Source organism: Phocoena sinus, chromosome 6, assembly GCF_008692025.1.
Source record: "Phocoena sinus isolate mPhoSin1 chromosome 6, mPhoSin1.pri, whole genome shotgun sequence".
NCBI lineage: Eukaryota > Metazoa > Chordata > Mammalia > Artiodactyla > Phocoenidae > Phocoena > Phocoena sinus.
In genome coordinates, this window is record NC_045768.1 from 87,094,196 (window position 1) to 87,106,811 (window position 12,616).

Genomic DNA, 12,616 nt, shown 5'->3' on the forward strand with positions numbered 1-12,616 from the left:
TTTTTAGTACCAAATGGTTTGGATAAAATAGAAGCCTTTTTACATGCTCCTAATTCTTTACTCTAAAATGTAAAACTTTACTAAATATGTGATAACAATGCTGACCTTTGAAATCTATTTGGCTAGAACATCTACTTGGTAAGCCATTTTCTCTTTCCTCCTTTGGTAACTAAGTCCATTCAAGTTGGAGATTCTATAACACAACTGAGAAGCAAAAATGAGACCTAAAAACGGAAGATGTTAGTACCTGAACTAGAGCCAAGATACTATGGACTTTACCACAAGGCCATGGAGGTGATGCTGAGGAAACCCAGCACCCGGAATCACTCCTCTGCATCACCTGATGCTCTTTACTTTGTTATCTACTGCAATTTCATAAACACAGCATTTCTAAGGGCTTCATTAACAAGAAATAAGGAGAATACAAACTACAGTAAGCTATCTCGGCATTTTCAACCACAAACCAAAGGACCCTGATAGAAATTTTAAATCCATTTTCCCCCCATAAACTTAGGCTCTCCTAATAACTAACAACAAACTTTATCAGGGGTTATCCTGAGGGATATTCCTATTTTTCCTAGCTTTTATGAGCTCAATTACATCACTGGCTTGCCTGAAATCAGTTCATTGCAAGAATCACATAATTTAACCGCTGGAGATCTAGGGTTCTTCAGGTTGAACCAGGATCTAGGGTTCTTCAGGTTGAACCAATGCCACTGATTAAAAATCTGACTGTTGTACTTTCTATGTTTTAAATATCAGAAGAAATTATAACTATCTGTATGTCACAAGTGTGACAAACACATCTAATGATATGCTTATGTAAGCAGTTTCCCATGCTATACAGAATGGAACCTGATGGGGAGCATTTCCAAAAATCAGACACTCAGCACTAAAGAGAAAAAAGACAGAAAATGCTAATTATGGAGTATAAATCTAAAAGAATCCAAAAGATAGGAGTTTTCCCCAGGTGTTGAGTGACTGCACATTTAGTTCAACAAGCATATTATTTTTTACTTTTCTCTCAAAAAGAAAAAGAAGAGCAAGAGTAACTTGCCCCAGCCTTTATTTCTTTGCCCAGAGTCAATGCACTGAAATGCACTGCTAATGAGCTTACTTTGCTTTAGGGATTTAAAGATGCAAGCCATCACCTATTATTCATGAATGCCACCAGCACTGTCTACAGGGGATGGCATCTGTCAGGCTCCTCCCTAGAGGCTCAGACATTGGAGCTGGAGCATTGGGGATCGAAAACTGCCTGGGATTCATCATGCAGACAGTCATTAGTGCAAAGCTCCCATCTAAAAATGAGTGTAAGGGAAAGGAATATACCACCATATATTTGCCACCTAATATTTTATTTTTTGATATCTTGAACTGAAAGCTCAAATGAAAGCTGAATTAATTCTATAGTTTAAAAGTGTGGGGCTTCCCTGGTGGCGCAGTGGTTGAGAGTCCGCCTGCCGGTGCAGGGGACGTGGGTTCGTGCCCCGGTCCGGGAGGATCCCACATGCCGCGGAGCGGCTGGGCCCGTGAGCCGTGGCCGCTGAGCCTGCGCGTCCGGAGCCTGTCCTCCGCAACGGGAGAGGCCACAACAGTGAGAGGCCCGCGTAACGCATAAAAAAAAAAAAAAAAAAAAAAAAAAAAAAAAAAAAAAAAAAAAAGTGTGATGGCAGCATTTTTTTAGACAATAAATATTTGTTTTAAGCTGCCAAGTTTGGGGGCAAACTCTCACACAGTAATAAAAAGCATGAGGAAAACAGGTTATAGCTATAATATGTTAATCATGAGCTCAGACCTAGAACCTACCAGCCAGAACTCCAAGGAGGTGAAGGCAGTCATTTTATGGAGAGAACACCACTGAATAAAAGGTGTTTTTTCCCTTTCTATTAACTATTTTTTCTCTTCCCTTTGTGGAGTCTTTTAATTTGCAAATCCTTCCTCCTTCCTTATTATCCTTATTTCTGATCCTAGTCTCACTTACTTACTTCTTTCCTTGATGGAAACTGTTTACTCTTACTGTACTTAAAAAATAATTTTGATATTACAAAACCATAAGAAAATATCCCTTCCTGGAAGAAAGTGCCCAACTAGTGAAACAACAGTGGCAACACAGGCAAGATTTGATTACTCATGAGTTCTGTGCCTGTCAGTCTCCTCTACTAGCTCAAAACCAAATGCATACCTCAAACAGGAAACTGAAATTTAATGGGCAGTTCAAATGGTAACACAGGCATTTAAACAGAAAGAGATGGAGAATTTGTTTCTGGTTCACAGAGGGGGCTAAAGTAATAGAGATTAGGTGCTAAGGAAAGATCACAGACAGATGCAAGTCTAAGTCCACAGGGAAAAATCAGCCCAGTCTCTCACTTTTACAAATAAAGAATCGGAGACCCAGTGAGTTCTTGCCTTAGTTCTTGCCTTAGAAAATCCTATCTCATCTATTTTCCTCCAAGAGTCAGACCCCGCAAAACCTCCCCTGTGAAACTCTCCTTCCCCTCAGCAACTTAGTCAAAGCTCCACAGTACCAACCATCATCCTGACTCTGGCTGATCTCCTTAGGTTTCTTTTTTCCCTGACTGGAAGCTCCTAGAGGGCAGAAATTGTGAGCCATGTTTTCCTAGGGCTTGACATTAAAAAACAAAAAAAAAAAATAGTGACTATATACATTCACATGAAGCTGGCTGGTGGTAAAGCCAGGACTGGAACATTTCAACCACAGTGGTACAATCCATGGGGGCAGGTCATTACAACAACATGGGCTTTAGAGGAGTAGGATCCTGGATTTTATTAGTTCTATATTCTGAGAAAAGTGACATATTTAGGCTAATCCATAAATACCTATCCTGCAAGCCTATCAAGAACTCAGTTAGACCCACGATGCAATCCATAGAGAACAGTGCTCAGCACAAAGTGAGCAATGCGTTCTACTTCAATTCTACAACCCAAACTTTCCCACATTTTAACATTTCTGAATTAAGGATGTGTCCCACATCCACTAGGTACAATTAAAGGGCATATTATTTCTTTTTTCTAAAAAGTGGTCATTCAATCCATGAAGTATCTAACTATAAGTGATGCCTTTAAATGGAGGAAATTCAACAGTTTCTTTTCCTTTCTCCTGCCATCAACAGCATTGGCCTAGCTCAATGTTTTTCACATTTTTTGTCACGACCTATAGGTGGATTGTAAAATCAGTGTGGGGTCATGAAAACCATCTTAAAAATGGTATAGTGAATATGAATTGCACATAATAAAAGCAAGCATTTTTTCATGAAACGTGTGGGTGTATGCATATAAGTGTATGTATGCATATATACACATGTATAGAAAATGTATTTCTGGTCAAAGGTTTTTTGAGAAACACTGGCCTAGTTGAAATATATAAATTTGGGGCAGGTAAGCATGGCCCTGGTAGGCAAATACAGTGATGGCTTCGCCATTTTAGATCAAGAACTTGAACAAGCTAAGTGGGTAAAGGAGGAAGCGTCAACTTAAGGGGGAAGAGGAAGCAAGAGGCATTATGTGAAGAGGAAAAGGAACAGAATGAAGTTGGGGGTGGGGCCAGTAAGTTTGAGTATATGCAGTGCACCCATGCATGTATGCTCATGGAACCAAATGCAAATGTTGTCCCTTCCCCACCTAGTTCAAGCTCCTTCTAATGACTTAGAACAGGCTAGGAAAGAGATACTGTATAATTCTCTAAACATCAAAGGGGAATATTCTTATTATTTTTGATTCTACTATCATTATATTATGCAACTAGTCTCTGACTTTAAAAATATGAAAAGTAGGGGGCTTCTCTGGTGGCACAGTGGTTGACAGTCCGCCTGCCGATGCAGGGGACATGGGTTCGTGTCCCGGTCTGGGAGGATCCCACATGCCGCGGAGCGGTTGGGCCCGTGAGCCATGGCCGCTGAGCCTGCGTGTCCGGAGCCTGTGCTCCGCAACGGGAGAGGCCACAACAGTGAGAGGCCCGCGTACCGCAAAAAAAAAAAGAAAAGTATATATTACATTAGCTAACAATATAGTCAAATCAAGGCAATAAACCTCCACTATATAACTTCAGATGTGCCTATTCACCCTATGCTAAGCTCTGGGACAACAAAGAGAACTAAAACCACAGTTCCTGCTGTTGAGAGGCATTCAGTCTTCCAGGGCATCAGACAGGCAAACCAATAATTATAAAGCAGTGTAGTAAATGTTATAATTAAGGGAGATACTGGCAGCTATGCACACACTAAGAAAGGTTCCTAACTCAGCCCTAGCAAGGCTATTTCGAAGAAGATTTGAGGACATGAGATGAGAACAGAGTTCCAGGCAAAAAGAACTGCATGTCACAGGCCCAGACATCAAGCACTGTTAGTAATTTAAACTGTCTACAATGCATGTGGTATAGCTGTGGAGGATTAAATAGGAAATGAGGCTAGACAGGTAGGCAGGAGGTCAGTGAAGGAACACCTCCCCCAAAGTATCCCCAAATTCCTCTTAACCTTGAGTAAAACCAAACTGTCACCCCTAAATAATGGCAGAGCCATAGCAGAATTCAAACACTGAAGAATTTTACACATGGAAAATGGTGTGTGAGTTAATATGAAATTGCAAAACAAAGAAATTATTTCATTATTATAACCATTTTACACTGAATTAAAAATGAAGTTATAACAATCATCTGGGAGTTTGTGCCCTCTAATTCAAGGAGTTCTGTTCTCCTACACATCTGCATGTATGTGTTTGTTTGTGTGTGCTTATCTATATACACATACACAAACATATATGGACAACAATAAAGGGTGCCTTCTTTGTAATGGAACAAGGAATACATTTGATAAGTTGTTTCATGAAAAATAAGAGAAAGGCTTATAATTTAAAGTTCTGTGTTTTGTTAAACAATGCAAAGATTAAAATTATCATTAGAAGTCTGTATTTTGAGAGGACATGCTTTGGATTCTTACCATATGCTAAGATAAAAGGATTCCAGCAAGTTTTTGCCAACAGTTGACCAACTGTGGGGAATCTTTCAATAATTGCACTTGAATCCTATAAAAGAAAATTATGTTTTGGTAAGTAAAAGGACACTACACAACTCAGAAAAGCCTGAACTGCCATTATAGGTTGAGGGAGCTTGAATGTTTCTTGTTTAGCATATATTTTAGAAAAGTAGGGGGAGAAGAAGGTTAGAGAAGATCTTTAGGTAAGTAATTCTAATAAAGTTTAACAAGCAATCACCATACTTCATCCTTAAACCAGGCCACCCAAACTAAGAAGTACAACAAGTTTAGGTAAAATCAATATTATTGCAGCATTAACTTTCTTTTACTCATATTTAAGTCAAGAAAGTCCACTTTATCTAAAAAATAACAAAGACTGCATAATAGTGAAAAGAAAGTATAGGTGACTAATATCTATATAACACCATATGTTCATCATGGGTTTTTTTTCTAACCTAATAAGAGAAGTTCCTGAGGCAGCTCCAGTAGCACTATCTCAAAGAAGGTTTAGCAGGACAAGAACTCTGGAACTTGTAAAATGAAATAAAAGCAGCCAAAGCATATAGATACATATCTCTGTTTATTACTATTTGGATTACTATAGGCTAAATGACATCATACTTGTCTGCAACGACCCAAAACCTGACACAAAAAACAATCAACCAAATAGAAAACAGCTTAAGATTAAAAAATACACTTGCTGTTGTACACTTGGCCCTTTCCCACTTCTTTACCTTTCAAGAAAGTTAAAAAATAAGACCAAACTGGGCTAACATGCACGTAAGCTGAAGTGATAAGCATTTCCTACTGCTGAAGCAATAAATTCCTCACATTTGTCTGAGCATCAAGGTCAGTCCTGGACTTTCTGGAATCACTTTAAGGTCAAGTTACTAAAGTCTCATTGCCAAAAAACAATTTTAAAAGTTAGCATTAGTTGTTCATACAGACAGTGTCTTTTCTTCTTCTTTCTAAAGACATGTGAACTCATATCATCACCATTAATTGTTCTTCAAATTTCCTACTTGCTTCTTTGATTAAGGAAAGAAAAGTATAACACAAGAACACCTACATTAAGTGACAATTTTGCTTTTCATTTTGAAATTAGAAAATAAGTATAAACAAATAATATTTTGATATTATGAAAATACATTAATTCACAAAAACACCTATTGCAATGAAAGTAAGAAATCTTATGTCAAAATGAAAAAATACAAAATTTTGAACACAATAACGTACACAACAATAGTGAAGACACTCATAATCTTAATATTCACAAGAAAAGCCCACTTAAAATATTTATAAAGAAGAGATCTTAACATTTATCATCTCTTAGTAGAGCCCACTTTAGAATAGGGTTGAGAAAAGAGTAAGCATTTCAGCAAACCCTTCAATATTTAAGAGATACAAAGGCCTTTAAAAGAAACCCAATTATTTCCTGACAACAAGTGTCGAAGTCTTGTTTATTTAAAAACAACTTGATTGGACGGGAAGTCTCATGTGACAATATAACTAATCAAGAAAGAAAAGACTGAAGTCATAATGAATCAGACACTAGGAAACCACATCCTGTCTGCAATATTTACAGGTAATTTGTCTGTCTAATCTTTCGTTAGGTCAATACCACAGTCCCTGGACTGCATTCAGGCTTAATAAAATCTGGTAAAGAGCTCCTGATGTCACAAAATAACCTTATTATTTTGGTCCACTACTCACCATCTCTTTCAAGGCTTCATACAACTGCCTCAGGAACTCCTGGAACTGAGGCAGGTGAAGACAGGTGTCTTGTTGGGTTTCCAAAGTGGATGCCCGGTCCCATACAGAAAGCTTGTGCATCCAAAACTGAAAATCAGAAGGAAGGCCTACTGAATCTTGAGCCATCTCAGAAAAAGGGGAAAGGTGATGTACCTTCACAGTGGTTTGTCACACACTGAAGGAAACAGTGAACATACATCAAATCTATAAGAAAGGGGGAAAGAAATGAAACATTTAAAAAAGGATCTTTTATCAATGCCTTCATACCACTGATGAGTGAAAGGAGGATTACAAGGGACCAAAATAGCATGCTTTCTGTGAAGTCATCTTTGAGTTATTTTAAAATGTGTCACCCAGCTGTATCTCCAATTTTTACCATCTGAACTTTTTATCATGAGTAATATCATTACACTAAAAGTCATTATACCTCCACAGGCACATGCTAATTATGTACAAAAAGCACAGCTGATAATACTTTATATCTTCTTTTTAAGATTGAGCTATTTTTAAATGCTCTGAATATGAAGTTCATTTGAGTATTTTAATGTAATGGGAAATCAAAAACATCCAGGGGAGTTTCATAATAGTCTGTGCCTAAGAAATGTTTTTGAAGTTCTTATGTTTTATATGCACTTCTGGCTTCTCATTTAGGTGTAAAAAAAATCTCTATGCATTACTGTCTAATGAATTTTCTTCCTAGTTTCTCAATTCTGAGAAAAAAGTAAAATAATTCATTCCACATGCACCAATTTGAACAATCTGCTTAATTTAATTAATGACTGCTGTATATGCTTGGTCTCCATTCACAAGAAGAAATCATATTTTGGTAAAATAAGATAAACTCCAATTGCTGAGGAGGTATGCCAGTCCTAAGTGACAGAAAATAAAAACTCATAAACCTGACTTACGACATCTGAAGTACATGTTAAAAAGAATAGTGGAGTTACATGCAGAGTGAGCGAGTACCTCAGGCAGAGATAGGTAAATAAACTCCAGGTGCCTCACCACCATCCCAGCTCCTTGCCATCCACACCCATGGGAAGCATACTGGGCAAAGAAGGGAAGGCTGCTTCTCAACAGGTGCAGGCTTTTACAGACTCATAGTTTCCTGGGGCAGGGATAATACTCAGCTATCTAATTTCAAAAGATTACTCTGCAAGTAGTAAGTGAGTTTAAATCTTCAACAGCGATAATTAACAGATAAAGTGCTCCCAATTAAATGCCAATAACATCAACAATGGAGGTTTTCATTACTAAACAGGAAAATAAGAAAAAAAATAGGAAGACTGTACAATTTTGCTGCAGTGCAAAAAAAATCTAGACCAGGAAGATGAATGTTTTAAAATAGTACTAAAAATTTAGTTTTGAAAAGTACCATAAAATTTTTTAAAAGCTTAATTATAGAGGGAAATATGCATACTGTCAAATGGCACATACATAGCCAAAAATCTAGATGTCTGATTCCTCTTTCTCTATCTTCTTCGTCCAAGCCACCACCAATACCTGTCAATTCTACCTCTAAAATAAATATATGTGATTTCATTTGACCTCATTCACTTCTTTCCTTTTCCACTACTGCCATCCCATCCTATTCCTGTCCATTTCTTCCCTAGAGTCTTCTATCTGGTCCCACCTATTCATCTCCAGTTCATTTTCTACACTGTCAACAAAAACAACTTACCCAAATGTAAATCAGACCTAGTATACTCCTGCTCAAAACCCCCTTCAATACGTCCCTTGGGAGGAAATCTCAACCCCCTGCAGAAAAGATACCGGCTCCTTACCAGAGTCTCCAAGGCCTTGTAAAACATAGCTCCAGCACACCCTCCCATGTCCTATGTTGCCTCTCCCCAGCTGACCAGAGTCCACTCCAGGCCTTTCATCTGTTTACCAACACACCAAACCCTCCTTCCAGGCCTTTCTGCTGATGCCTCCATAGCTCTGAGCACACCGGTTAACTACCTGGGCATTTATTTGTTCACTCAGTTATTATTGCCTCTACTGGTACATGCATTCTCTGTCTTCCCTGAATTTAGCCCAGGCCTGGGAAATGCTCAATAAATGTTGAATGAGGAAATATTTTTCAAAGTATAGTTCTAAGCTAAATGTTACAACAAAATGCTTTTCCAGGTAGAGCAATTTAATTTTTAAAAGGTAACTCCCCCCAAAAAGAAATTTTAAAGGTATTTTTATGTTATCTATGTAAAACTTAATTATTAATATCCCATTTTATAAATATAGTAATAGCTTACATATTCATATAATTACTATGCTCTTGGCAATATATTAAATACCTTATGCATACTAGCTAATTTGATCCTCACAACAACCCTATGAAATGGGTATGTACTACTATCCTCATTTTACAGAAGCACAGAGAGATTATGCAATTGCCCAAAGAAAGATTATGTAAAAGCCAAAGGAAGTAACTGTTAGTAAGTAGCAAAGCTATGGTTGTGGAATTTGAATTCAAAGACTTAAGCTCTAAAGTCCGTGCCCTTAAACAAAGAAATAAACTGAAGAAACTGATGAATTTCTAACATGTTTCATATGGCTCTATATGTAAGTCAGTTTAGATATTTGGGAACATCAAATTGAAGAACTTTTTGATAGAAGAGACAAGAAACTATTTTATTTTAACAAAATTACAAACAACCTCTAGTGTAGCAATGGAAATGCATCTGATTGTTTTAAATGGAAAAAGCTTTAGGGATCATGCAGTACAGTGGTCCTGGACGCTCTATTTCACAGCCTATCTGGGGAGTGGGGTCAGTGGGAGTAGGGAGATGATAGTGGTTGTGAAACAGGTGGTACCCTGGTTGTGATGGTAGCAGTGGAGGTGCTGCTGGCATTTACTGTCCAAGAGTCAAGGATGCTGAACACACTGCAATGCACTGGGACAGCAGCTCAAAAAGGAAAATGGTCTTCCCCCAAAGGCCAACGATGCCCCTACTGAGAAATGCTGACCTAATCTGCACAATCTGGAATGGGCATCTGTTGGTTTGGCCTGTTTACCATTCCTCCTCCATTTTTAGTTATAACACCTTACTTTTCCTTTAGGAAAGTATCTCCCCTATATTCCCCAAGTCTTGGCAGGTCCATTAATCAAGGTACCTATGCCATCAGTCAAGGGGTGAGATGATGATTCAAAATAGGCAAACTAGACTCTCTACTGGGAATCCGAATCTTGAGCAGACTGCCATAAATGTGGAACTAAGTCATTCAAAGATTCTCTTAGTCTAGATCCCTATGCCATCTCCTTAACAAGGTATGAATTTTCAGCTTTCTCTTTAATTCTGTCAGCTACCCAGGGGCCGTCTAATAATTTTTTTTTTTTTTTTGCTTAAATTAACCACTATTGGTTTCTGTGATTTTCGATAAAAGAACACAAACTGATATAGTCTGATGTTATACAGTATTGGATACAAACTGATACCAGATAGTGGGCTGCAGACAACAGACCTTTGGAGAAAGGAGGGGAATTTAGAACTGCTACTGGGCCAAGTCAGGTAAAATGACAGTGAAACTTCTGTTCCTATTAGGGAACTGGAAACCAGAAGTCCATGGAAAAGGTAATACAGATCAATGAGGCATCACCCTCACACAGGGGTCCTGAATCATTACACTCTTCTAGTAGGAATGGCCAAGTGAAACCACTTGACTATCAAAAAAAATAAAAAAGTCACACATCTGATGACTTGCAGAGAACCTCACTCCTCAGCTGAGGGGCCAATGGGTCTTAGCCAGTGATATTAGGCTGTCATAAACGTAATCAAATGGTGACTCCAACTCAAGGTGTACTTTTAGATATGAATCCTAACTGGGGCAAATTAATACTACCCTTTGCACCTAGAATACAGTTAGGAAGCTGGTAAATGCATTTCTCCATGGGGATAAACTGAGGACATGAGAAAGCAGTTGACTTTCACCTGAATCAAAGATATAAATTCTGGATATAGCACATTACACTGGTCTACCATATTGAAGATATCAGGCTGATCAAAGTAGGAAGATACGGGTGCCTTGTTTGTATTCCATATGGTGGGATATAAATCCCATGAACATACAGGGCCTGCCACTTCAGGAAGTTTCTTGTAATCCAATGGTCTGTGGTCCGGTCAGGACATGCCCTTTAAAATGAAGATACACAAGAATCTAGTACCAGTGGTGGCCTCCGTTGTGGAGACCTAAGCAGATGGATGATAAGTGCAGGAAAGGAAATGTCCTTTCCTGTACTTTTACTGTACACCTTTTTGCAACTTTTCAATTTAATGCCATGTGTACTAGTTACTGACTCAAAATTAATAATAATATACAAACAAAAAAGAAAGTGAATGATAAGTGCTATACCTTACACCTGCTAAGAAGCAAAATGCTTGGCTGATACCTCTGGGATTCTGAAGGTAACATATACTACATGGGTTTTAGACCATTTATCTGCTTCTACCCACTTGCCTGGCAAGGAGGAAATACGGGTAGGCCCAGAGGAATAATCACTATACAGCTTATCTGTCCATACTGAAGTGCTCTGCCACTCAGCTACGACCCAGCAGATCCTACACTCTTTAAAGCCTGTGTGGAAGATCTGGATTCTGGAAAAACCTTATGGCAGGCCTCAGTAACTGGACGGATCTTCCAAGCCACAAAGCTGGGTGTACCCAGCAGCACTCTATCATCATGTGCCAATTATGCCTGCTTGGTCAAAATGCATGAATGAGGTTTTTGGATGCTATCTGTATATGTCTTGCTTGCTATGTCACATAATTTTTTTAAATTCCCTTCTCTTTCATTTTCCCCTCTCCTACTACTGCATATATGAAGTATATTATTAGTAGATAAGTTTGCTAAAATCTATAATTTACAGATAATAACAAAGATGGGAAAAGGAACTGACATTATCCAGAACCTCTGGACTTGAAGCTAGATGCATTAACCAGGCATTACTTTGAATTACCTCCCTTTTTGGAAGGAAGAGAAAGCTAAATTATGTTAGTGGAAAGTGTTTTTAAAATTCTTTGTATGGAAAGCAATAGGTTTGAATGTCTTCAGTAACCAAGAAGAGACAGTGGGCATATCTGTTGTTTTTGCCCGCCTAACACCCTTTTCCTGTTCTTCTAATATACAGTCAGCGCTCTCTATCCACAGGTTCTGCATCTGTGGATGGAAATTTTTTTTAATTTCAGAAGGTTCCAAAAAATTTGCCATGCACCCGCTACTATTTACAAAGCATTTACCTTGTATTTACAACTATTTACACAGCATTTACATTGTATTAGGTATTCTAAGTAATCTAGAAATGATGTAAACTATATGGGAGAATGTGGGTAGGTTATATGCAAATACTATGCCACTTTATATAAGGGAATTGAGCATCTGTGGATTTCGGTATCTGCAGGGTCCTGGAATAACCCCCCTGCAGATATCAAGGGACAACTGTATACACACCCCACTTATGCTCTGAAGAACTGCCCTTCCTTTCCGTATAGTTTTAATGAGACTGGTTTGCCTCCTCAGAAGTGGAAGAGTTACACAAGTCTAACAGATAAAACTAACAGCTAAGGAATACACTATACAAAATAAAATGAATTTATGTCCTTTTTATCTGACATAAACCGTAGACTTTCACCCATTAAGGAGTACTTTATGATGATCTCACTTAAAACACAAATTGTGTGGCACAAGTGAAATTCTGTTTATGATGTTTTCTTTCTTTCTTTCTTTCTTTCTTTCTTTTTTTTGGTACTGTTCAGTGAGTATTTTTTAGTATTCAAAAAAGAAGTAAACAGCCAAATGAATCCTATGTACCCTTTAAACAGTTCAAACAATTATCAAGATTTTCCATTTTTAAAGCAAATCACAGATACCATATCACT

The 12,616-nt window shown here is 38.0% G+C and overlaps 1 protein-coding gene across 3 annotated transcripts in view; it reads right to left on the reverse strand.

Moving 5' to 3' along the window:
- FANCC (FA complementation group C) overlaps positions 1-12,616 on the reverse strand; it is a 275,783-nt gene that overhangs the window by 179,589 nt on the left and 83,578 nt on the right. For 2 of the 3 annotated variants that reach the window (XM_032636444.1, XM_032636445.1), the window contains 2 exons: positions 6,705-6,947; positions 4,956-5,040 (listed from right to left, as the gene is read on the reverse strand). In XM_032636444.1, the coding sequence (XP_032492335.1) occupies positions 4,956-5,040; positions 6,705-6,869 (250 nt within the window). In that variant the 5' untranslated portion in view covers positions 6,870-6,947. The remainder of the gene's footprint in view (positions 1-4,955; positions 5,041-6,704; positions 6,948-12,616) is intronic. The other variant, XM_032636446.1, reaches the window with a different exon arrangement.